This window comes from Odocoileus virginianus, chromosome 14 (genome assembly GCF_023699985.2).
Source record: "Odocoileus virginianus isolate 20LAN1187 ecotype Illinois chromosome 14, Ovbor_1.2, whole genome shotgun sequence".
Lineage (NCBI taxonomy): Eukaryota > Metazoa > Chordata > Mammalia > Artiodactyla > Cervidae > Odocoileus > Odocoileus virginianus.
The window spans coordinates 64,749,333-64,776,745 of record NC_069687.1 but is presented as its reverse complement, the minus strand read 5'-3'; the positions used below and the strand labels follow the sequence as shown (position 1 = coordinate 64,776,745).

Here is a 27,413-nt window from a genome sequence, read left to right as displayed (position 1 = left end):
AGGAATATCTATTTCAACTTTTGCTACTGCCACCCTTAAATCCAGTTACCCAGTTTTTTAAAGATTGCTTTTTCAAGAATTTGTTGATTGCTTATTCAAGAATTTGTTTTAATTATGAATGAAGACCTAATGCTGAATAATACCTCGTCATGTATTCATCATGTTTTACTGGGTTGGTCCAAAAGTTACATCTTACAGAAAAACCTGAACTAACTTTTTGGCCAACCAAATGCATGTACTTGCGTTTATTTGCTAGCTCTTTAGTTTCTTTTCTATCTAGTATACATTGTGTAAAAATGTATAATATATTTTGCTTTGGAGTAAAATCAAGACTAAAAGTTTCTAATTTATTAGTGAAATATCAAAAGAATCTAAATTGTTTTAAATATACAAGGTCTTACTATTAGTACAGAATCTTTTTTACATTTTGATATTGGAAATAGAGTTGATGAATTCTTCCCTGATATGGCCATTAGTTTGTTTCTGGTTTTTAACAATAATAGAAGTTCCATTTTGGGTTTCTGTGTTCTATCTCTCTATTAGAATGTTTGTAGAGACCCTCTTTTAAGGTAATAAATGAGTCTTGAAATTAAAACTGATCTCTTTTTTCATATAATTCTTTGTTATAAAGTAGTTTCCATTGTTCAAACTGTAATTGAGGAAAAATATTGTTAGAGGTCAGCCACACATTCACTAACTGAATGTCTAGCAAATATATGCTTCTATTACGTGATGAGGCCTTAGAGTCCAAATCATGATCGCTGTTGGTGGAATTAGAACCAAATATTCTATCTGTCCTTTATAGAAAAGGATAATGTTTCATGCTCATCGTGGATATGGAATTATTTTGAATTTGCTTTTACAGTTATAATCCAAACTTTGGATGTATTCCGTTATAGTCTTTTCATATTAATAAATTGCCAGTGACAAGATGGGTGGTTCTGAGTGTGACCAAATAAGTGACTTTTTTCTTAGTAATACTCTAGAAAAACTTGTCTTTTTTTTAGTTTATTAGAATTCATTAGGGAATGAAGTATAGACTGTTTTTATAGGCCTGCCATGTGCTAGTCAGTATGCTGGTTACTTTATTTACTTTGGCCCTTTTAACAAGTAGGTGAAGCGAGTATTGTACCAGTTTTAGAGATGAGAAAATTAAGGCTCAAAATAAATGACTGATAGCTAATGAATCATATAGCAGTGTTTCAGGCCTAATGCTCTTAACTACAAATAGGGCCATGACTGAAATTTTCAGAGGTGTTTACCTTGTCTTTCCATGCATAAGTAATAAAGGCCTGGTTTCTTAAAAGATTATTCAGTTCAGTTCAGTCACCAGGCCTTCCTATCAATTACCACCTCCTGGAGTTTACTCAAACTCATGTCCATTGAGTCAGTGATGCCATCAAACCATCTCATCCTCTGTTGGCCCCTTCTCCCACCTTCAGTCTTTCCCAGCATCAGGGTCTTTTCTAGTGAGTCAGTTCTTCACATCAAGTGGCCAAAGGATTGAAGTTTCAGCTTCAGCATCAGTCCTTCCAATGAATATTCAGGACTGATTTCCTTTCGGATGGACTGGTTGGATCTCCTCGCAGTCCAAGGGACTCTCAAGAGTCTTCTCCAACACCACAGTTCAAAAGCATCAATTCTTCAGCGCTCAGCTTTCTATATAGCCCAACTCTCACATCCATACATGACTACTTGAAAAACCATAGCTTTGACTAGGTAGACTTTTGTTGGCAAAGTAATGTCTCTGCTTTTTAATATGCTGTCTAGGTTGGTCATAACTTTTCTTCCAAGGAGCAAGTGTCTTTTAATTTCATGGCTGTAGTCACCATCTGCAGTGATTTTGGAGCCCCCCCAAAATGAAGTCTGTCACTCTTTCCATTGTTTCCCCATCTATTTGCCATGAAGTGATGGGACCAGATGCCATGATCTTAGTTTTCTTAGTGTTGAGTTTTAAGCCAGCTTTTTCACTTTCCTCTTTCACTTTCATCAAGAGGCTCTTTAGTTCTTCTTTACTTTCTGCCATAAGTGTGGTGTCATCTGCATATCTGAGGTTATTGATACTTCTCCTGGCAATCTTGATTCAACTGTGCTTCCTCTAGCCCAGCATTTCTCATGATGTACTCTGCATATAAGTTAAATAAGCCCCCCCCAAAATGAAGTGCATATAAGTTAAATAAGCCCCCCCAAAATGAAGTCTGTCACTCTTTCCATTGTTTCCCCATCTGTTTGCCATGAAGTGATGGGACCAGATGCCATGATCTTAGAATTCTGAATGTTGGGCTTTAAGCCAACTGTTTCACTCTCACTTTCATCGAGAGGTTCTTTAGTTCTTCACTTTCTGCCATAAGTGTGATGTCATCTGCATTCACTTCAGTTCAGTCACTCAGTCATGTCTGACTCTGCAACCCCATGAACTGCAGCACGCCAGGATCTCCCTGTCCATCATCAACTCCTGGAGTTTACTCAAACTCATGTCCATTGAGTCGGTGATGCCACCCAACCATCTCATCCTCTGTTGGCCCCTTCTCCTCCTGCCCTCAATCTTTCCCAGCATCAGGGTCTTTTCAAAGGAGTCAGCTCTTCACATAAGGCGGCCAAAGTATTGGAGTTTCAGTTTCAACATCAGTCCTTCCATTGAACACCCAGGACTGATCTCCTTTAGGATGGACTGGTTGGATCTCCTTGCAGTCCAAGGGACTCTTAAAAGCCGTCTCCAACACCACAGTTCAAAAGCATCAATTATTCAGCACTCAGCTTTCTTTATAGTCCAACTCTCACATCCATGCATGACTACTGGAAAAACCATAGTCTTGACTGGATGGACCTTTGTTGACAAAGTAAATGTCTCTGCTTTTTAATATGCTGTGTAGATTGGTCATAACTTTCCTTCCAAGGAGTAAATGTCTTTTAATTTCATGGCTGCAGTCACCATCTGCAGTGATTTTGGAGCCCCCCAAAATTAAGTCAGCCACTGTTTCCACTGTTTCCCCACTATTTGCCATGAAGTGATGGGACCAGATGCCATGATCTTAGTTTTCTGAATGCTGAGCTTTAAGCCAACTTTTTCACTCTCCTCTTTCACTTCCATCAAGAGACTCTTTAGTTCTTCTTCACTTTCTGCCATAAGGGTGGTGTCATCTGCATATCTGAGGTTATTGATATTTCTCCTGACTGTCTTGATTCCAGCTTGTGCTTCCTCCAGCCCAGCGTTTCTCATGATGAACTCTGTATATAAGTTAAATAAGCAGGGTGACAATATACAGCCTTGACGTACTCCTTTTCCTATTTGGAACCAGTCTGTTGTTCCATGTCCAGTTATTATTAGACAGTTTATTTTTAAGGTCTGTTTGATCAGTTGCAACATTTTGGGTTTAAAATGGATGATTGTCACAAGTAATTAATTTTATCTGATAAGCTGATAGAATAAGTGAAGTGTTAGTTGCTTAGCCATGTCCAACTCTTTGCACCCCATGGATGTGGGTTCACCAGGCTCTTCTGTCCATGGGATTCTCCAGGCAAGAATACTGGAGTGGGTTGCCGTTTCTTTCTCCAAGTAGAGTAAATGAGTCCATAATCAGTGCAGTTTTGTAGCACAGCTAGTGAGTCCAGATCTGATACACCTACAGAATAATTCACTATGGGAAAATACAGTTCCAAATTTTTGGTTTTGTTCCTAAAGGAGAATAGAACAATGGAGTTTTTCCACTAAATAATCTTTGTATGCAGTGCTTTGAAATACTGGATAACATCATAGAATTATAGCATATTAAAACTGGAAGAAAATGTAAAATGTATAGTCCATAAGTTTTCCAGCTTGCTGTGTGGTTTCTAACAAGGGGAGGAGGAGCTTAGCAAGTCACCTTCCCCTTCCATGAAACAGTACTCAACTTTAATCTGTCTCTCATGTTAGTCTTCTAGGTAGACTCTTATTTCACGTCTTTAAACAATTTTTTTTTTTTGCCATTTCCTAATTTTACCGATGGCAATTTAAGGCCCAGAGGTGCAAATTGTCTTTCCAAGGTCATCTCCCTTGCTAGACTAGTTTATCATTCCTTCAGTAATCATTTATTGAATATCTTCTGTGTTCCAATCACTGTCCTTAGAACTCACAGAACAGTGGAAGAAAGAGATAGACAAATAATTGACAGCACAGTATGACAAAAGCAGTTTATAAAAGAAGTCAAGAGAAGCATCCCATGAAAAATTACATTGGGACTGGGTCTTAAAGGTGGAGATAATTTTGCCAGGTTGAAAGAGGGAAAGATGACTATTCCTCACTGAGGCAACAGTGTATACAAAGCCACAGAGGTGTGAATGCATGGTATGTTCAGCCCATTTCGCAAGGCTTGGTGGGGTAAAATTCTGTGCCATACAGTAGAAGTTTTGTTGTTTTTAGTCACTAAGTTATGTCTGACTCTTTTGCGATCCCATGGCCTGAAGATCGCCAGGCTCTTCAGGCCATGGGATTTCCTGGCAAGAATACTGGTTGTTGTTCAGTCTCTGAGTTGTGTCCAATTTTTTGTGATCAAATGCACTGCAACATACCAGGCTCCTCTGTCCTCAAATTCATGTTCATTGAGTCTGTGATCCTGTGTAACCAACTCATCCTCTGCCACCCTCTTCTCCTTTTGCCTTCAATCTTGCCCAGCATCAGGGTCTTTTCCAGTGAGTCAGCTCTTCCCATCAGGTGGCCAAAGTATTGGAGCTTCAGCATCAGTCCTTCCAATTGAATATTCAGGATTGATTTCCTTGAGGATTGACTGGTTTGATCTCCTTGCAGTCCAAGGGACTCTTCAAGAGTCTTCTCCAGCACCACAGTTTGGCATTGCCCTTTGGGATTGAAATGAAAATGGTCCTTTTCCAGTACTATGGCCACTGTCGAGTTTTCCCAATTTGCTGACATATTGAGTGCAGAACTTTAAAAGCATCATCTTTTAGAATTTTAAATAGCTCAACTGGAATTCCATCACCTTCACTAGCTTTGTTCATAGTGATGCTTCCTAAGCCACCTGACTGACTGTGGGTGGCTGACCACACCATCGTGGTTATCTGGGTCATTAAGACCTTTTTTGAATAGTTCTTCTGTGATTTCTTGCCACCTCTTCTTAATCTCTTCCGTTTCTATTAGGTCCTTGCTGTTTCTGTCCTATATTGTGGCCATCTTTGCATGAGTACTGGAATAGGTTGCCATTTCCTTCTCCAGGGGATCTTCCTGACCCAAGGATCAAACCCACATCTCCTGCATTGGCAGGCAGATTCTTCACCACTCAGCCACCAGGGAAGCCCTATAGCTGAAGTAAGGGGAAGTGTTATTACTATAGTTGGGAAGGGCCAGATGAGGAAGAGTGCTCCACAGCAAGTTAAGAAAGAAAGTTTTTTCTTGTGAGAAAGGGTGCCATTGACACTTTTTTATAATTTTATTTGCCTATTTATTTTTGGCTGTAATGGGTCTTTGTTGCTGTGTGGGCTCTTTTTTAGTTGCAGCGAGCGGGGGCTGCTGTTCATGGCAGTGCCAGGGCTCCTCACTGTGGGAGCTTCTCTCTGTGGCAGAGCGTGGGTTCTCGGGCACACGGGCTTCAGCGGTCGGAGCCCCTGCGCTTGGTCGTTGCGGCTCACTGGCTCTAGAGCCGTGGGCTCTGTAGTTGTGGCGCAGGGGCTGAGTTGGTCCACAGCATCTGGGCTCTTCCCAAATCAGCGGTCAAACCCACGTCTCCTGCACTGGCAAGTGGGTTCTTCACTGCGGAGCCACCAGGCCGGCCCACTGAAAACTCTTAATTAGGTAATAGGAGTGATTGATAGTTTATATATTTCAAAAAAAGTTATTCTGGTGGCTGTTTCTTAATTCTTGATAGAAACCGATACAAACTATATGTTACCTTTCAACCATCTCAGACTCTTTAACTTACTGGTGTCTGCAAATGGTGCCCCTGGCCTCTTCCCCAGTGACAACAAGAGTTCATTATATGTTTTGTTAAAGGTGTTTTATCCTTTAGAGTATCTGTCTGCCACAACACAGCATAGATCAGATTTGAAAGACCTTTTCTGAGTGAAATCATTTTTTATGTTTTTGCTTCACTTCGAAATGACATTATGACTTACTGTGAGACAGGATAGTTTGTAGTTTTCTTTGTCATTTTCTTTTTTGGATGTCACAGAGCATGGAGTGCTGCGTTGGTTCATAGAAACTGAGAATGAGAAGAACACATGATTTTTATATTATTACTTCTCTTGAGCATTCTCACTTGTGATGGATTTTGGCTCCAGGCGTAGATGGAGAAGCAGCCTGTTGGGAGAACATTTCATGTTTCACTTGACTTTTTTGTGAATAAGTACACTATTAAATGATTTTTGTTGTGCTTGCATAGTATTAAATCAGAGGGGCTATTGTTTTATCAAGAAGTGCTTTAGCATATACTGTGAAGGCTGGACATTAAATACCAGGGTCTGCTGCATTGCAGGCAGATTCTTTACTGTCTGCGCCAACAGTGAAGCCCATGATAGTAATGCAATTGTAAATGGGATGGACCCAAAGTGCCTTTCACATTTATTCTTCTGAAAGCCACATGGTGGACTCTATACTTCATTCGCTAGAAATAGTGTTTCTAAACTGAATAATGCCTTACCTTCCCTTTAAAAACTAACACCAAAAAAGTAGGGGAAAACATTATTTTAATTACTAAGGTGGATTTTTAGGTACTCAAAGGACATTTCAGAGGAGCCTTCATATAGTGTCTAATAGGCCCCACATGGAAGAATTTGTGGAAGAATTTATCAGTCACCTGTAGTATTCAGTGCCAGACATTTCACAAAGATTGTCTTTATTTCTTGCAACAATCTTATGAGGTTCTGCCTCTAACATTGGTAAGGAAATGCATTCACGGAGGTTTCCTTCTGTTTCTTCCCTTGTTCCCTGGCGGCTCAGATGGTAGAATCTGCCTGCAGTGCTGGAGATCCACGTTCAATCCCTGGGTTGGGAAGATCCCCTGGAGAAGAAAATGGCAATCCACTCCAGTATTCCATGGGACTGGAAAATCCCATGGATGGAGGAGCCTGGCAGGCTACAATCCATGGGTCACACAGAGTCAGATACAGCTGAGTGACTGAAACACACACACACACAGCCCTTTTATCTTGGGCTTTGGGGTAAGGTGAACGAGTAGTAAGAACAAATAAGACTAAAGACTAGATTTGTATGATGTGTATAAAATAATTAAAGGAAGGCATAGATGATGAGCAATATGCATCGCAAAATCTAGAGCATATTGAAAAGTGGATGAGGCTTTCTCTGATAGAACAGGGCAAGAAACTAGAATTATCAAGAGGAGGAATGCCATTTATTATATAGCTTCTAGGTGCCAGGACTCTGCTCGCTGCTTCAAACAGATAATCAGCTTAAGCCTCACAACACCATGTAGGGTAAGTGATCTTTTCCTCATTTTACAGAAGGAAACCTGGGGAGCAGCATGGTTAAATAACTTCATTCAGATCATATAGCTAGTAAGTTTGGGACAAGGATTAAACTCAGGTTCTATATGTAAAGTCCTCTAACACTATAAAGTATGTAAAATATTGTACAGGTACACTTTCCTGGGAGATAGTATCTTTAACAGATTCCTAAAGGAATTCATACCCTTCCCCCCAAGTTGAGAACTTATTCTAAATTATGCCACCTTAAAGAGCAGGCTGAGGAAATTGGAGCTGTGTGAGCCTTGTTTTATATATATATTCCCCATTTAAACATTTTCCCAGGTGATAGTAGTAAGTTAAACCAGAGGGAAAAAAGCTTCACAGTTCTTTAGGGCTGAGAAACCTATTTTGCTAGAGAAGTAATGTAGTGTGCTGGATAAGAGTACAGATTCTGGAGTCACATTGCTTAAGTTTAAACTAACTCTACCATTTCTCAATTTCAAGTTGAAAAACTGGACTATTTAGTACTAGTATACCTACCTCATGGTAAGTGGGAGAATTAAATTACTAAATATATATTAAGTGCTTACTACCACAGTGGTTCTTCTAGAAAGTCTCCTAGAGGATGTTTGACAGTGTTAAAGGCATTGTTGGAAAAAAAGACATTGTTTGTTGCCACGATTGCGGGAGAGGTGCTCCTGGCTCCTAGTAAGTAGAGGCCAGAGATGCATTTTACCACGCACAAGCCAGTTCTCCACAACAAAAATGCCAGTAGTGCTGAGGTTGAGAACCCTGGCAAGCACAGTGACTGACATACACATTCCAATAAATGTTGATATTTGCTCTTATTTTTGTGTTAGCATCTAAGAAAAACATGGAAGAACAAGTAAATTACAATTCATTCACCTTTTCTGAGCAGCTAAGGAAGAACAAGTAAATTACAATTCATTCACTTTTTCTGAGCAGCTAAAGAAAAGTAAAAAATTAATGTCAGGTAATAAACTATCTTATCCAATTAATAGTCATAAATTCAGTATTATGTGGATAAAACCACTTAAAGAATGTGATTTTATGATAACGTAAGTGAATATGAAGACATGTAGGAGGCTCTCATGTGTTCTTTGTAAAAAGTTTTATAGTTTAGTATTTGGTATTGATGTAACTATTTTTAGCACATTTCATGATCATATATAAAAAGTAACTGGTTAAGAGTGTCATCTTTGGTATTATTCTTACTTGGGTTCAAATCCCAACTCTGTCATAAACAAACTATCTGACTCAATAGACACATCATCTAACTTCTTTGAGCCTGTTTCTTTAGTGGTAAAATTATGATATTAATACTACGAGCTTCATTGAGTTATCATTATTGATTAAATGAGATAAAGCATGTAAAGTACTTGGCATAGTACCTAACAAATGAAACACTCAGTAAGTGGTAGCTGCTCATACTGTCTGCATCATCACTGACATTAACCCTCTCCCTGAAACTTTAGTACCTACCAGTAGTGAGGTAAAAACTAGAGTGACCAACTAGGAGGTTGTTAGCAAGTAAACGTGACCGTGGCTTCTATAACTAGCATGCACAAGCCATCCTACTTGACATGCTATCTTTAACAGTTCCATAAAAGTACCCTCACCTTCCCTTGCCACTCAACGAGGCCTCTCTCCTAGTCTGATTCCTGCCGACCTCTGTTCCCAATGTCGCTGGCCCCTTTGGGAGATGCTCTGAGTCTTTACGCTACTCCTTTTTATTGACATCTGAATTGTCATATTTTTCACAAGTATCTACTAAAGTGCCAAATAGTTACGTAGCTTTAATTTGGGGTTATTTTGGTTTTTTTTTAATCCCACACCCCGCATCACGCCATTAAGGAAACCTGAAAGGAAAGGACTATATTTCTTGTCTTGGTCCTCTCACAGTATGACTGCTCATTTTATTCTTTTAACTTACTGTGTTTTTAGCCTTCTTCTAAATTATATCACATTCTTCTTTGAAGTTTCTAGTTTGTTTAGAAGCAAAGCACTAAGTGATAGTTTCTGAAAAATAATGTGTGGTTTGGTTCTGCATGTGATAAAGAGACATTGTGGTTGCTTTCTTTCTGTTTCTAGAAACTAATTTATGGCAATTTCTTCCTTTAGTGTACTTGGGCAGCAGAAAGTATAGTCTGAAAACATGGTTTAAGATTTGAGTTAAATTGCATATATCTATATTACTGTGCTCCATAAGCTAGGTTTTAATACCTCTTTATTGTACTGTTGTTAAAAGAATTTTCCTAAATCTAAGGAATGTGTCTTTATTTTGAAGAAAGATAAATTTTCCACCTAAGTTTAAAATAGAGAAACCTACCTACAAAGAAAAGGAAATTCCGTTTTCATGTAACAGATCTCAGTAGTCTCTTGATTCACAAGTTGCTGCTCTTCATCCTCTTAGTCAATAGAATGTATCACGTGGGCACCAGTGAGCAGATGTGGGGAGGAACGCAAGCAGGATGTGGAAGCAGGAGCCAGCAGCGCTGGCAAACTGGCAAATGCTTCTGTTTTGCTAAGCACCTGCTTTTTTGTATTCAGACTATCCAAACCATCTGTTTTTATATTCTGTTTACTTACCGTCAGGCATTTTGGAGTTTTTAAAAAGCTTTAAAAGTGATTGGGAATTTTTCACAGCAAGCTGGGAATCCATACCACTCTTTTAAAAATTTGTGCTTTTAGAATATTTCTATTTAATTCGGAAGACAGTAGTTGCTTTTTAACTTAGGTACAGTGTGTTATTATGTTATCTAATTAACATGTTTTTCTCTCTTCCCAATTACTTATTCTCAGACATCAGAATTCAAATTGCTTTAGGCAGATAGTTGACCATCATATCAACAACAGATACGTAGTGACTGAATGTAAATGATTGTTATGTACCCCTTCTCATTAAAAAAACAAAGAAGTTTTGTACAATTTAATGAAAATTCATAATTCTTTACAAGAATAGCTGTTTTCAAATATGCAACTAATGTTCTCACTAGAAATAGGACTTATAGAGTACCTATTGTGCACCAGAAACTGTGCTAGGCATTTTGTTCAAATTGGTGCTAATCCTCTCTACAACCTTACAAGATAAATATTATTACCTTCATTTTGTGAATGAAGAAATTGATTCTTAGGGAAGTTGAGAAAATTCTTTAGGGTCATACTTGAGACTGGGGGTTTGAGCTCTAGTTTCTCTACTTTCCTACAGTGTTTTTCAAAAATGTTCTCTTATCGGAGAGGTGATACAGTATGTGATAGAGTGTCTCTGCATAAGGAATCATAGATGGAATCATAGATGGCACATTTTGTTTAGCCACAGGTGAGCATACCGCATTTGGTTTGTGAAGTTCAGAAGCTCCTTCCAGCCTCTGATAGTCTGTAGGCGTTTTATTTTCTTCTTAGTCATTAAGAAGAACTGTTGGCACTTGGTCCTCCACTTCTACTTTTTTTTTCTTTTAACATCGTTTAAATATGCTTTTCAGTTCAGTTCAGTACCTCAGTTGTGTCCGACTCATCGTAACCCCATGGACTGCAGCACGGCAGGCCTCCCTGTCCATCACCAACTCCCAGAGTTTACCCAAACTCATGTCCATTGAGTCAGGCCGGATGATGCCATCCAACCATCTCTTCCTCAGTCAACCACTTCTCCTCCTGCCTTCAATCTTTCCCAGCATCAGGGTCTTTACCAATGAGTCAGTTCTTCGCATCAGGTGGCCAGAGTATTGGAGTTTCAGCTTCAGCATCAATCCCTCCAGTGAACACCCAGGACTGATCTCCTTTAGGATGGACTGGTTGCATCTCCTTGCAGTCCAAGGGACTCTCAAGAGTCTTCTCCAACACCACAGTTCAAAAGCATCGATTCTTCGGTGCTCAGCTTTCTCCACAGTCCAACTCTCACATCCATACATGACCACTGGGAAAACCATAGCCTTGACTAGACGGACCTTTGTTGGCAAAGTAATGTCTCTGCTTTTTAATATGCTGTCTAGGTTGGTTATAACTTTCCTTCCAAGAAGTAAGCGTCTTTTAATTTCATGGCTGCAGTCACCATCTGCAGTGATTTTGGAGCCCCCCAAAGTAAAGTCTGCCACTGTTTCCACCGTTTCCCCATCTATTTGCGATCAAATGATGGGACCAGATGCCATGATCTTAGTTTTCTGAATGTTGAGCTTTAAGCCAACTTTTTCACTTTCCTCTTTCGCTTTCATCAAGAGGCTCTTTAGTTCTTCTTCACTTTCTATCATAAGTGTGGTGTCATCTGCATATCTGAGGTTACTGATATTTCTCCTGGCAGTCTTGATTCCAGCTTGTGCTTCATCCAGCCCAGCATTTCTCACGATGCACTCTGCATATAAGTTAGATAAGCAGGGTGACAATATACAGCCTTGACCTATTCCTTTTCCTATTTGGAACCAATCTCTTGTTCCGTGGCCAGTTCTAACTGTTGCTTCCTGACCTGCATACAGGTTTCTCAAGAGGCAGGTCAGGTGGTCTGGTATTCCCATCTCTTTCAGAATTTCTCACATTTTGTTGTGATCCACACAGTCGAAAGCTTTGGCATAGTCAATAAAGCAGAAATAGATGCTTTTCTGGAACTCTCTTGCTTTTTTGATGATCCAGCGGATGTTGGCAATTTGATCCATCTCTGGTTCCTCTGCTTTTTCTAAAGCCAGCTTGAACATCTGGAAGTTCACGGTTCACGTTTTACTGAAGCCTGGCTTGGAGAATTTTGAGCATTACTTTACTAGCGTGTGAGATGAGTGCAACTGCGGTAGTTTGAACATTCTTTGGCATTACCTTTCTTTGGTATTGGAATGAAAAATGCTTTTACTTAGAAAGAAAAGTAACAAGCATAGCCTATTCCTAAAAATTTACAATAGCTCATTTGTTTTTTCCTTGAACTTTCTGCCTATCAACATTAAGTCGTCTAGTAGCCTTTCAAGATGGTAGTCAGAACTAAATGGCTATGTTTTTTGACCTTTGTCACTACTCAAAAATGTGGTCTATGCATAGCGGACCCCAATGATGCAACAGTTCAAATGATTTAAAAGCACAGTTAATAGATATAGTATCTATTTATGTTTCAATTTTTTAAGAGCACAACTCACATCTACGCAGTAGAAATCATCAGTATGAATATTAGGCCTCTTCAGCCAAGAAAGTTAAACACTTAAGAGAAAAGATCATATTTTTGGGTTTTTAAATCAGGATATTATGGGATTTAGAAAGATGGTAACGATAACCTTATATGCAAAAAAAGAAAAAAGAGACTCAGATGTATAGAACAGACTTGTGGACTCTGTGGGAGAAGGCGAGGGTGGGATGTTTCAAGAGAACAGCATCGAAACATGTATATCTAGGGTGAAACAGATCACCAGCCCAGGTTGGATGCATGAGACAAGTGCTCAGGCCTGGCGCACTGGGAAGACCCAGAGGGATGGGGTGGAGAGGGGGGTGGGAGGGGGGACTGGGATGGGGAATACATGTAAATCCATGGCTAATTCATTTCAATGTATGACAAAAACCACTGCAATGTTGTAAAGTAATTAGCCTCCAACAAATAAAAATAAATGGAAGAAAATAAAAATAAAAATTAAAATTAAAAAAAAAAAAACTTTTCTTCCAAGAAAAAAAAAAATAAAAAAATTTAAAAAAAAAAAAATAAATAAATCAGGATATTGGTAGAGCTTGAAAATGTCTTAAATATTTAAATTCAGGAGTATCTTTAGCCTTCCATTAAGTTCAGGGAAAATAAGAACAAACTCTACTTTCTTTGGTGGATAATGAAATTTATGGGTCTTATTTTTTTTAAGGAGTACCACAAAATGAAAATACAAATAGATTGATAAGTCTATGAATGAAAGATTCTCAACTACTTAAGGAAAGATAGAAATATCTGAGCTGCTTCTCTAACCTTTTGAGGTTAATGGTCAAGGTTGGAGGGTAGGTCACTGGAGTCATAATCAGTAGGGAACCAAATGAACCTTCAGCTGACGTGTTGTGTTCTTATATAGTTAACAAAGGCAGTGATCTCCTTCTGGCCTACCTCAGACTTTCCTCTTGTCCAAGGAAATAGAGCCTAAATTGTCACAATTTTGCCATCTTGGCATTTCTTTTCAATTCCCAACCCTGGCTACATTTTTTAGTAATATAGCTGTACTTTTGGAACTATGGATTTAGAGTTTTGAGGGATACATGTTTAATTGAAATCATATGAGCAGACGGATCTCCCCCAAGGAGCTAGGTATATAAGGATGAAGGGTACTCTCAGCTCAAAGATATGGGAAATAAAAATTTCTGACTGAAAATAAAGAATTGAAAATCTGAGAAACTCGAGAATACTGTGTCCATAAAGGTAAAAATATCAAGAAGAGGGAGCACAACAACATAACAAAAGGTTCAAGAAGAGTAAAAGCTTGACTTCCCTGGCTGCGGTCAATCACACACACTGCAGTCAGGCAGATCTTCAATACCCCTTTCTTCATAGGGCCCTGCCCATTCAGAGACCTGTGTGTCGCCTTCATCTAGCCACAGTCCTCAGCTTCTAAGGTCCCTCAGGCTCTAGCTCCACCTGCTACCCAGTTTTAGTTTCCACAGACCCCTCTAAGCTGTCTCTCTCCATCTTTATCTAAGATTACACTGTTCTCTTTTTTCCCCTGCTGGTTCCCTCTCCACCCCTACTCCTGCAGCAATCATCCTTCAGTATTCTGTTCCAGTTTGCGCTCTTACAGTTCTTAACACCTGGATCATATTCATTAAAACCTAGTTAAATAATAACAATAATGGCAATTCTAACTCATTTTTTGTTTATTTTATGCCATTCACTGTGATAATATGCGTTTATAATACATTATATCTTATAGGCCTCAAAATACTCTTATGATAAAAGTGTTCTTAACCTGTTCTGCCATAAAGTAACTTGGCTAAGAACACAGTGGTAGGAAGTGACTTGCATGAGATTTGACCTTTAAATCTGTCTAAATTCGCTAAATGACTAACTTTAATTCCTAGTCTTAATCCTAAGAGTTCTGCTCTGTCCACTTATTTTCTTAACAAAGTTAGAGATTCTTGAGGACAGAGTCAATATCCTAGCTATATGTGTCATCTGTCTGTCAATATTGATTGAATACGGGCTAGGTAGAGTGAGATGGTCTGATTTCATGGTGACAAAAAACAGAGAAATTCTATTCTGATTCTAGTCATTTATTTGTGGTAGAATTGTTCATTAGAGCAGGCTTTTCTTAAGAGATAGTGGATTGTAACTAGCTAATGGTCACTTTTTAAAGATTGTGAATTAGAAAAGGATATGTACCCCTACCCACATACCTTGCTCTAAGCATCACTTTCCATCTGGATGTCCCTGAGTTAACTTCCTTTAAACTGTACCAATAATCTAGGAAATAAAATGTTTCTCTGAGTTCTAGGAGGCACTCTAGCAAATTAAACCCAAAGAGAAAGGTCGCTGGAACCTTCCATCTATAGCTAGTTGGTCAGAACACAGGTGACAACCTGAATTGACTTGGTTTTTGGGGGGGACTCTCAATTAGTGTTTGAAATTAGGGTCAGTCTTTAGTGACTGGGCCCTTAATTGGATGTGAGACATCCAATTAAGTGTCCCCTGAGAAAATAACAGAGACATTACTTTGCCGACAAAGGGCCATATAGTCAAAGCTATGGTTTTTCCAGTAGTCATGTATGGATGTGAGAGCTGGACCATAAAGAAAGCTGAGGGCCGAAGAGTTGATGCTTTTGAACTGTTGGAGAAGACTTGAGAGTCCCTTGGACTACAAGGAGATCAAACCAGTCAATCCTAAACAAAATCAATCCTGAAGATTCGTTGAAAGGACTGGTGCTGAAGCTGAAGCTCCAGTACTTTGTCCACTTGATTCGAAGAACTGACTCATTGGAAAAGACCCTGATGCTGGGAAAGATTGAAGGCAGGAGAAGGGGCCGACAGAGGATAAGATGGTTGGCTGGCATCATCGACTCCATGGACATGAGTTTGAGCAAGCTCCAGGAGTTGGTGATGGATAAGGAATCCCTGACACGCTGCAGTCCATGGGGTCATCAAGAGTCGGACACGACTGAGCAGCTGAACTGAGCTGAGCTGAGAATTGCTTGGTGGTATTGGGAAAAACACGTAGACATTAGAAACCCATGTCGTTGCCTGTGTGAGAAACTGTGGGGTGTGATGTGGACTAAAGAGAGACAGTCCTGCCATCATAGTCAGGTAGATAACACAGAGAAAGCAGACAGCCATCATCATTTGTTATGATAAAGTCATGTTTGGTATGCAGAACAACAGTGGGAACATATAGGAAGACACCTAATGTAATCTTGGGGGAAGTCCAGGAAGGATTCTTCAGGGTGGGGCTTGGAGTACTTGGGATTTACTTCAGTGTTGTCTAGTACTGTGTATTACATAAGCAGGTCAGTAAACTAGAGCTTGGAGTTGCATCAGTTTAGTTCAGTTCTGTCGCTCAGTCATGTCCAACTCTTTGTGACCCCATGAACCGCAGCACGCCAGGCCTCCCTGTCCATCACCAACTCCCGGAGTTCACCCAGACTCTTGTCCATTGTGTCAGTGATGCCATCCAACCATCTCATCTTCTGTCATCCCCTTCTCCTCCTACCCTCAATCTTTCCCAGCATCAGGGTCTTTTCAAATTAATCACCTCTTCACATCAGGTGGCCAAAGTATTGAAGTTTCAGCTTCAGCATCCTGGTACAAAAAGAGGCTGGAAGTGTCCAACTTTGTATTTTCCACTTTCCTGTTCAAGATTGCATAACAAAACCAAGAAATCTAAGTATCAGTACACTGCAGGTTGTTTAACAAATTGGTGACAATATGAATGTTCCATCCTTTATAAGATGGTAGCTAGTGAAACAAATGAATTCTTCTACCCCTCTCAATTGGCACCATTAAACACTGACCACTCCTACTCTTGTCAAATAGGTGCCAGATATAAGGCAAGGTTATTTTCCATGCATTGAATAAAATAGCACCTAAGAGAAAGCTTAATTTGGATATTCTATAATAAATGTCTGTGAATACATATTTTTTTCCTAGTGGCAAGGAAGCAGTGTTGTCAAATAGTGAAAACTGACTGGTAAACCATTTCACTGTGTAATCTTGAGCAGTCTTCTAAACCCCATCTAAAAGAAATGGAGTTCATGATACACCTGTGCTACCTGCTTTAAATGTAGAATCTTAGTGATCTAAGGGAAACAATTTGAGTAACTAAAGATTAAAATATTGTCAGTGAGATATAGCAGGGAGAGAGTAGGACCATAGAGAAATAAAGTTCTTATTTTGTCAGCTATTTTTCTTGGTTGCTAATTAAGGATTTTATCATTTTAAGTCAGCTACAGTGTAGAGAAAGCTCATGATTTCAGTAATGTGAATACTACTACTGAAAAGAAGCAAAAGATAAATTAGGAAATATACCTGAATCAGTTCAGTTAGGTTCAGTCATTCAGTCAAGTCCAACTCTTTGCAATCCCATGGACTGAAACACGCCAGGCCTCCCTGTCCATCACCACCTCCCAGAGTTTAATCAAACTCATGTCCATTGAGTTGGTGATGCCTTCCAGCCATCTCATCCTCTGTTGTCCCCTTCTCCTCCTGCCCCCAATCCCTCCCAGCATCAGGGTCTTTTCCAACGAGTCAGTTCTTCCCATCAGGTGGCCAAAATATTGGAGTTTCAGCTTCAGCATCAGTCCTTCCAATGAACACCCAAGACTGATCTCCTTTAGGATGGACTGGTTGGATCTCCTTGCAGTCCAAGAGACTCTCAAGAGTTTTCTCCAACACCACAGTTCAAAAGCATCAGTTCTTCAGTGCCCAGCTTTCTTTATAGTCCAACTTTCACACCCATTCATGGCTAGTGGAAAAACCATAGCTTTGACTAGACAGACCTTTGTTCTTTTTAATATGCTGTCTAGGTTGGTCATAACTTGTCTTCCAAGGAGCAAGCGTCTTTTAATTTCATGGCTGCAGTCACCATCTGCAGTGATTTTGGAGCCCCCCAAAGTAAAGTCTGCCACTGTTTCCACCGTTTCCCCATCTATTTGCCATGAAGTGATAGGACCAGATGCCATGATCTTAGTTTTCTGAATGTTGAGTTTTAAGCCAACTTTTTCACTTTCCTCTTTCACTTTCATCAAGAGGCTCTTTAGTTCTTCTTTACTTTCTGCCATAAGGGTGGTGTCATCTACATATCTGAGGTTATTGATATTTCTCCTGGCAACCTTGATTCAACTGTGCTTCATCCAGCCCAGCATTTCTCATGATGTACTCTGCATATAAGTTAAATAAGCAGGGTGACAATATACAGCCTTGACGTACTCTTTGCCCGATTTGGAACCAGTCTGTTGTTCCAAGTCCAGTTCTTACTGTTGCTTCTTGACCTGCATACAGATTTCTCAGGGGGCAGGTAAAGTGGTCTGGTATTCCCATCTCTTTCAGAATTTTCCACAGTTTGTTGTGATCCACACAGTCAAAGCCTTTGGCGTAGTCAATAAACAGAAGTAGGTGTTTTTCTGGAACTCCAACGGATATTGGCAATTTGATCTCTTGTTCCTCTGGGTTTTCTAAATCCAGCTTGAACATCTGGAAGTTCATGGTTCATGTATTGTTGAAACCTGGCTTGGAGAATTTTGAGCATGACTTTACTAGCGTGTGAGATGAGTCCAATTGTGCAGTAGTTTGAGCATTCTTTGGCATTGCCTTTCTTTGGGACTGGAATGAAAACTGACCTTTTCCAGTCCTGTGGCCACTGCTGAGTTTTCCAAATTTTCTGGCATATTGAGTGCAGCACTTTCACAGCATCATCTTTCAGGATTTGAAATAGCTCAACTGGAATTCCATCACCTCCGCTAGCTTTGTTCATAGTGATGCTTCCAAAACCCTATTTGACTTCGCGTTCCAGGATGTCTGGCTCTAGGTGAGTGATCACACCATCATGATTATTTGGGTAGTGAAGATCTATTTTGTATAGTTCTTCTGTGTATTCTTGCCTCCTCTTCTTAATATCTTCTGTTTCTGTCAGGTCCATAGCATTTCTGTCCATACCTATGTCCATACCTAGGTTCTCTGCCTGTAAAGATAATATGGTTTAGAGAATATTGTTATTTATGGTGATAATGATTCCCCTCTAAAAAGCCTATGAAATGAGACAAGATTCTCATTGAACCTTTCAGAAAAGGTATCTTCCATGGATTCCTAATTGTTAATCATCGTTATCAAGCTAATTTCAAAAGAAAGGGAGAAAAAGTGGATTTGAATGGAGAAAATGAATGCTAGAGAATATAGAATTTTACTTCATTTGTATAGTAGAGCATCATCTTGAAGTATATATGAAATGGATCTAAGTTGTTTGTGCTTTGAAAATTGAAACAGTGTTCATCATACATAATTGAACAAAGTTGAAATTTTGTAGGTATGAAACAAACCAGAAAAAAAAGCCACAGCTATGATAGCTATTACAGGAAATGGAGGAAATTAATAATAAAATACAGTACACTACCTCATAAATACATGCCCATGATGAGATTTAGAGGATGAGAGCATTAAGCAAATACCCTGATTAATTTAACAATTTAATCCTGGAATTAGAATACAGATAGTTCAAAATTCATTTGTTCCAACCAGAAAAGCAGCTTACTTTCATAAAGTAGGGTTTTTAGGCAGTTCTTGTAGGTATGCGAAGATAATATTCTCTTAAAGTTTATTACTTAGCAAGACATGTTTGATGTGACTATTTCTTAAATAACCAAGTTTCTATATCTTTTTTAAAGAAAATATATTAAGGAACAAACAGATTGGGGGCATTTTTGCCTTATATACAGTGATCTTCATCTTGCCTTTTATTACTTGTCCTAAGTAACTCCTGGGAGCTATGATTTTTAAGACTGCATGATAACTAGGTACATAGATTAGTGGGGAAAAGGGTACTTTAGTAGGTCTCTCTATTCATACTCAGTAAGATTTAGGTTAACCTGAAGTAGAACATCTTTGAATACCTTTTTGATGCATAAAATAGTGTATCAAAACATTTTCAAATAAATTTTGGAGGATTTTTAGAAAGTATAAATGGCAAAAGAGTAGTTTACTAGAAAGGCTTTTATTTTATATCAAGTCAACATTTGTGAATCACTATTTTTCCTATCAGTTATTTGATAAAAATCCACAATTTACCAAAATGGTTAATAGGACCCAAATATAGACATTTCATGTGATGTACCATGTAAATGTAAACCTTTGTAGTTACATGTTTTTGTAGCAAGAGAATTGTTTTAAAAGGCACGTAATTTATTAGCTATCGGTAGCTTCTTTATTGCCTTGCCGCGCTGCAGTAATAAATAAAAGAAAGTGAACTGATTTTACAAATGGCACACAAGGTGCACATTTTGTGGGAAAAAAAACCTTTTTTTTAAAGAATTGGCATTAAATCCTTTTTTTGTGATGACAAAGAGGCTAAGAGTGCAAACTGTATTTTCTGTTTATCGAAAACAGTCTTTTTTTCTCGGGGGCATTTTTTCCTATGATCATCAAGGGATTTCAAAAGCAATAAAGTGTGGAATCATTGTTCGACTTGAACAGTATTAAAACTTAGGTTTTAATTTCAGTGAAGTAATAAGATTTGAACCTGTCTCACATTACAGCACTGTAAGGCATTTAGCAATTGTATTTTAAAAGAGGTTTTTAAGATGCAGCTCACTTGTAAGCTCACTGTCTGTCAGTAATTAATAGTTTTTCTTCAGCATAGGCTGTTGTGATCAAACCAAGAAATATCTGAGTTTTTAGTAATACATTATGATAATTGTGAGTGTTTATTCCTAATTAGTTTAAATGTCTAATAATTTTCAGCTTGTGTCTCTGGCTACTTAAAAAAGAGTGACTTTTAAAGCTACAGTGTGTCTTTGGGCTTTTAAAAATATGAATGTAGGTATGCATGTATATTTCAATAAGCTTTAATTTACTCTCAGCAAAATTATATGTCACTTGACTCATTCATTAACCACGTATTGTATCCTTCAATATAATTTCCTAGTTTTTAGACATTACATCATTTGTGTATGTAGAAACAAGTGTTTTCAGATACGGCTATATGTACAGCTAAACCCAAACTGACAGTCTGGATTCTTTAGTACTCATTACTAAAACTTACTTTACTTCTCAAAAAAGGTTTTAAAATATGAGCATTTCTATTAGATCAATGTGGCAACATACTTGCTGATGAAAGATTGTAGTTACCATTTTGAATTGCTATTGAAAATAATTGCCTCTACAAAAGGAAACATCTGTATGATAGCACGTGGTTAAAGCTGCCATCAATTTTTAACATTTGAGGGTTGAGCTATGACCTTTTATGATGACTGTGAACAGTAACTGCCTCCATTAGCCATAAGTTTTGTTTCTTTATTTCAGTAGATGGCCTAGGCTGTAAATATTAGAGAATCTAAAATAAATCAACGTATTATCCTAAGGATACAAAATGTAAGAGCTATTTGTGGTTGGGAACCTTTGACAGATAGTTTGGATGAAGCAGATGATTGCCTGCCTAGCGTATCTGGTCTGCATTGCTATGCCTGCAGGCAGTTTAGTGCTATGGTTGTATATTGATGTCAGGGTTAGTACTGAGTGGCTAGCAGTGACAGATGTCTATAATTACAGGCAATGCTTCCAGTATTTCTCAAAAGCCAGCCTATGTTGAACAATTATCTTATTTCTGCCTTGCCAAAGAGCATGTTCCAATTGCTAGTATTAGAAATGGTGAATATAGCGCTTCATCTGCTGCCTTGGGACAAATGTGGGAAAAGCACTTGGTTATAAAACGTCAATGCAAAATATTTTTTTTAACATTTTGAATTAGTTCAGTTTGGTGTTTTCCTAATTTTTATCTTCCCATAATGTTTCTGTTGAGGGAATCTTGAAATAATAGAAGCACATTTGGCTACTTATTGGGATTTTGTTTTCCCTTAGGCCTGTGTATCTCCCAAGTGCCAGTATCCCTTGCTTTGCTGAATATATTTGTTTAAGCAAAGTTGGTTTTGAAACAACTTTCTCGAATGTGAATTACATTTTTTTGACTGACTCCCTTTACAAAATTGGAAATACATTTCTATGGACAATCTCCCACACCTTCTGATAAGGAAAATTGCAAAAGGATAGTGCAAAAATGTGCAAAAATACCTTAGTGCACTGGTGTCTTTACTGAGAAATTGCAATTCTCAATTTTTGTTTTAATCCTTTTTTTTTTAAGCCTTCAACCACTTATTGTCCTCTCCTGTCTCCACACGACCACTTCATTCCATGCTACTATCGCTTAGCCCACTTTCATGATTCATTAGAAATGTTTTCATGCCTGATGGTCCCAGTTCCCAGCCATCTATTTTTTCCTGGTTATTTGCATTTCTGAGACACAGACAAGACACTGATACCACAGTCTCCAGCAGATACAGCTGCATCCTTACACAATACCCTCCAACTTTACATTCCTGAGGTTCCTGAAGTTCATGACACTGGGTATTAAAACATTATCCATGCTGTAAGTGATACATTCTGTATTTTCTGGCAATGTAGACTGAGAAATACTTAGGAAATAGCATTTGAGATATGTTTTATCTCCAACCTTAATCTAACCTTTATTGGGTTTCTGCTTTCTGCTTAACTCCACTATGTGGCATTATTTGTTACATTTTCTCCTTCTCAGCAAAATTTTGTCTTCTCAGCAAAATTCCCTTTAATAGGTACGATTATCTTCCATTTTACAGAATTTAAAAAAGGTTTTAGAAAGGTTAAAAACTTGTTCAGTGTCAGTTACTTCCTGAGTTTTCAAGCAAATCATTATATTCTAAACTCAACTTTGCTTTCCAGCACATCCTATTACCTTTATATGTATTTAGGCATGAGGTGGCGCTAGTGGTAAAGAGTTCAGCTGCCAGTGCGGGAGATGTAAGAGACACAGGTTCGATCCCTGGGTTGGGAAGATCCCCTGGAGGAGGGCATGGCATCCCACTCCAGTATTCTTGTCTGGAGAATCCCCATGGACAGAGGAGCCTGGTGGGCTACAGTCCATTGGGTCGCAAAGAGTTGGACACGACTGAAGTGACTTAACATGCATGCACCAGGCATGATCAGATTTAAGTGTAATGATTGATGAGACCATTATCAGAAGTTTCATCCCCATATCTGCTGTTTTACTTCCCAAGGAAAAATTTCATCTCTACAACCATAGATTGTACCTCTAGTTCTGGCTAGCTGTCTGTCAGCATTTCAACCCTTGGTCTAGTATGAGAGGTCAATATTATATTCATAAATGAATGGCAGACTCTTTCTGTTCTTACTGGGCCTATCACACAAAAACTCTTTTGGTAATTTAAAACTAATGATGTTCTGGAACCCCTTGTCTGTGTGCATTTAATTTAACAAAGAAAACTCAGAGAACTGGATGAATTTGTTTACCTGAATTGGGAAGACTTTGATAATCTATTGGACACAGGGATGTAAATCATCACTTAGCCCGTTAGATGAGAGCTCACCCTGGAGACAAGAAACAGGAACTTGTAATGATTCAAAAAAGGAAGATGAGGGCTCTGAAATCAGGAGCCTAAGTTGCACAGATGAACCCTTGGGACAGAACATCACCTGCTGCCACAGAGCATTCTGTTTTCCTCCTGTCTCCTTTCTCATCACATTTCCTTTTCCTTCTCTGTTAAGCAGACGTTATAGGTGGAAGACACAAGAGTAGGAATTAGGCTATCTTTCATCGGGACTCTTATCACTCTTCTTTAAACACTACTAAAGCTGCTCACGTACTAGTTTAGAACAAATATCTATTTTCCAGCGTCTAATATAAAGCGCAAATAAAAGGGACTGTCATCTTGGTGTATGGCTCATAACCTCAATGTCAGACTAATGTTTGACTGTATCGTATTTACTAGTAGCGGCCATTTACTGACCATCTAGTCTGATGGCTAGTAGCTAATGTTTACTTGGTGCACGCTGTGTACTGGAAGTTTTCCAAGTGCTCTGCCAGTGCGCTGCCAGTGCTGTATGTGGTACAGCGTTTGGTGATGATAGTAATAATAGCCACTACTTCATGGAAATTTTCCCATGTGCCCAGACTGTTGTAAGTGCTTTACATATGTTAAGTACTTTAACCCTCTCAAAAATTCTGGAAATTAGGTCCTACTATATCATCCTTTTTTTATATTTGAGAAAACTGAGTTGTAGAGGATAAGCAACTTGTTCAAAATCATTCAGTAATTCATAGAATCCAACTAGTTTTGGCCTTCAGAATCACTCTTTAACCACTTTATTGAACTGCTTTCTAATTTGTGATATTTTCATTGTGATATTCTTTCCATATATATATAAAGAAACAGGCTCTTAGAGGCTAACTGATTTTACTAGAATCATAGGCTTGATTCATTAAATCAAAATATTTATTGAATGCCTTTTACCTGCCAAGCACTGTGCTAGACTCACAAGGAGCAGTCTCATGCAGAATCCCATGTGCATTGCACTACATATGCATTCTGTGTTTCTTCCTGGTTGAAGTTACCTAAAATATGTACTGGGTTAGCTTGTTCATTTCTGTCTTCTTACTGAGAGAAGAATATTCTTCCTGGGCAGCTGCTTGGTTGGTTCTTGGTTCACCAGTTAGACTTCTGCATACATTGTAGCTAATTTTCAACATAAAAGTATTCAGTAGGAAGGCTAGGATGGAAGCATTACTTAGCCTATTGCTGCAGATATTGCCTCTTCAAAGAAACCCTGATGTTAGGGTTTGAAGACATCAGAAGGTGAACTCTGATCCGTTGCATTTAGGGTAAGCTGAAGTTTTCACTAACTAGGCTAGTGAGAGAGACAGAAAGTAAAAGATACAAAAGACTATAGGATCAATGTTTTTGAGTAAAGTTTGAGAATGTAATAAAAAGATGAAAATAGCTGATTTGAAAGAGTAATAAAAACTATAGATAGCCATTGGTAGCCTGTTTTGTTCTTTGAGCTGTTATTCCTTTACTCTTCGTGTCAGGTTGTACTTCCTAGAGGGATAGAGAGTTGAGTGGGAGGAACGTACAGAAGTTGTTTTGAATGTAGGAAATGGGACATGTTTCAGAGAGGCAATATGGAAGCAGTGTGTGTGTGCAAGAATTGGATTAAGTGGTGGAAAACTCAGTATGATTTAAATGACTACTGAAATAAGTTTCATTCATTAAACATGTACTTTTACCCATCAGAAGGTGACTTGGCCTACTTACATCATTAGCCCCATTGCCACACTTGCATAATGAGAGTGCCTCATGGGAAACAACAGTACTAAGAGATCCTTAAAAATAGTTCTGTCAGTTATTATTTATAATTTGTTCTTCTTTAGGGCTATACTTTAATAATTGGTTTCTTGAATTATTTCATAGAAGCAAACCCATTGTAATCCATATAACCACATCCAGGCTTTGAACAGCACTTCACCGTGCCTCTGCTCATAGCCTCCAGAATAAAATCAAAGTCCCATGAATATTTTAAGTGACAGCCACAAAGATCCTGAGCCACATTCTCCTTGTATCTGAAGTTGGGAAGGCCTTCTGCTCTTCCCTTATCCCTGAAATCAGGTGGCAGGTCCCTAAACTCTGTGCTTTTTAGGTTGTACGCCTGAGGAGTGATGTGTCCAGAGTTCCAGAGAAGGCTTGGAAAGTAGTTAAGGTGAGTTGAGCTGCTGGTTCTTGTGGTAGATCACCAGTCTTTATGCTTATCTCACCACACCCCTAGATTCTTATTAAAATAGGCACATTCACAGTGATAAGTGTAGGGGAACATTGTCTTGATTCTTTTTTTTTTCCCACTGTGTCATCCTACAATGTGCATGTTTTATAACCAAATGTTTAATAGTCAGCTAATAAGCAGTATTAACTGTGAGGCCTCTGTTTGGTGTGATAGTGTGAAAGCAGCCTAGGTTTCTTGATTATAACACTTCTGAAGTGGCCAATTCTAGCCAGTTATCCATGGACAGAGGAGCCTGGTCAGCTACAGTCCACAGGGTCACAAAGAGTCAGACACAACTAAGCAGCTAATACACACTTTCTATTCACACCTGAAAGGAGGAAGTTGTATTAGTTTACACTGAATAGCATCTCTTAATTGCATGGTATCTAGAGCACATGTGTCTCTTGTGCCAGAATATGTTTCTGAACACCACCTTTGAAAGGTATAAAGGATTAAACAAAATCATTTACTTCCCAATTCCCCACCCTCTAACAGACTTTATCTAGCATCAGTTCTTTGCTCCAGAATGTAATCATGTCATCTTATAAATTTGCAGTTGGCAAGAATTCTAAATCTTGAAATGCCCCCTTTAAATTATGATCTCAAAGCCTTCACCAAAATTAATCAAGCTTTCTTCTCATAGCCTTGTGCCATAGGCATGGTTAGCCTCTTATTGTATGAACTTGGAAAGATAATATATTTGCCCTAGACTTTACCATGGCTTTAGCCACAGAAGACTAGTTTAACAGAAGCTTGGCCCCAGATATGGAGCGAGTTGGCAGCCAGCAGGAGCAAAGCTGTGTCAGGACGAATGTACACTCCCCATCTTCTCTAGTTGGCTTTCAGCTGGTTGCACCACAGGAGTCTTTCTATGGACTGTGTGTCCTGTGACCAGTAACTGGTGCTCTCGACCCAGCTCCCTCTTGGCTAGTGAAGGCCTGTCGGGAGACATTAGGTTCCTGCTGGTGGAGATCCTTAGTCAGTGGCTCCCTGAAGGAAAATGAGGCAAACAGCCAGCTTCTGTTGAACAGGTGGTAGTTAGACCTTAGATCTGGTCATGGCTGGGAAGAAAAGAATCTCTCCAAAATTACCAGTATTACTGGCTTTCTCACTGTACCTGTACCCCTCCTTGTAATAAATGATTGTTTAGAAACTAATCCAAAATTCTCTCTGGCAGCATCTGGGGCCCTTCCTTAGCTGTCTGGATTTGGGCCCAAGTTAGGAATGGAAACCCCACTGGGGTGCAAGCAAAAGAGGAAGCATGTTCTTAGGCATGCATCAGTGGAGGCCCCTACTGGGAGAGGGGATTATCACAAGGCAGCAGGCAGCCCTGCACCCCAGCCTGCTGAGTTCATGCTTTGTGCCACAGGATGTGGAGCGAAGGAAATGTGAGGCCAAAGTGATCGCTCCAAGTTTTCTTATACAATAGCTTATTCAAGCAGATTGGGAACGCCTCTTAAGAGATTTGTAAGGTACATGTCCCCTTAGCAAGATGGCCACCACAGATGGTAGGTTCAGATATTCTAATTGAAATAAATTCTTAACATTCATATTTATTTTATTTTTCCATAACCAGCTTTTGTTTATCAGATGTCATTCTGTATTCAAACTGAATGAGGCAAGCAGATTCCTAATCTTTTACTGCTTGGTTTCCAATATAAATTATGGTTTTAAAATTAACTTTTGGCAAGAGATTGTTTCACCTAGTTTTGGTTCTGTATTTTGTGCTGTTGTTTTAAATGATGTGGAAAAATTAGCCAAGATTAACGTGGCTCTATTCAGTATCACTAAGTTTAGGTATTTAATATACAACAGTTGATTCTTGTACCATTAATTCTCTTGGTCACAAGTTAATTGTGATTATCATGTCTTATTCTGCTTCAGACATTAACAAGGGAGCTCAATATCTTTAGTTCCAAGCTGCTTAGATCCAAGTCATAAATGTTCTGTTAGTTTCCTCTTATACCTTTCCTTTTATTCCCCCCCTTCCCTTTCTGTTTAATGGGTCTCATATAGAGAGCACTGCATTAGCCTTAAGGGCACTTGAAGCCTGAGAAAAATTGTGGAAATTGGTTTCTTACTCATAAGAAGTGAGTTCATACTCAGTTCCAAAATTATTTTCTAAGGAACACTAATGTTTTTATTATATTGAATCCTCTCCAGTGACAGATTGTTCAGTTAAAAATCTTGATTTATAAGTCATTTCAAT

The 27,413-nt window shown here is 38.8% G+C and overlaps 1 protein-coding gene across 3 annotated transcripts in view; it reads left to right on the top strand.

The window, feature by feature from the left end:
- The window catches only part of RANBP17 (RAN binding protein 17), a 341,319-nt gene that overhangs the window by 206,012 nt on the left and 107,894 nt on the right, over nt 1-27,413 (top strand). For 2 of the 3 annotated variants that reach the window (XM_070476842.1, XM_070476844.1), the window contains one exon: nt 25,085-25,144. The exons of the other annotated variant lie outside the window; for it this stretch is intronic. In XM_070476842.1, coding sequence (XP_070332943.1) covers nt 25,085-25,144 — 60 coding nt within the window. The remainder of the gene's footprint in view (nt 1-25,084; nt 25,145-27,413) is intronic. 3 annotated transcript variants of the gene reach the window in all.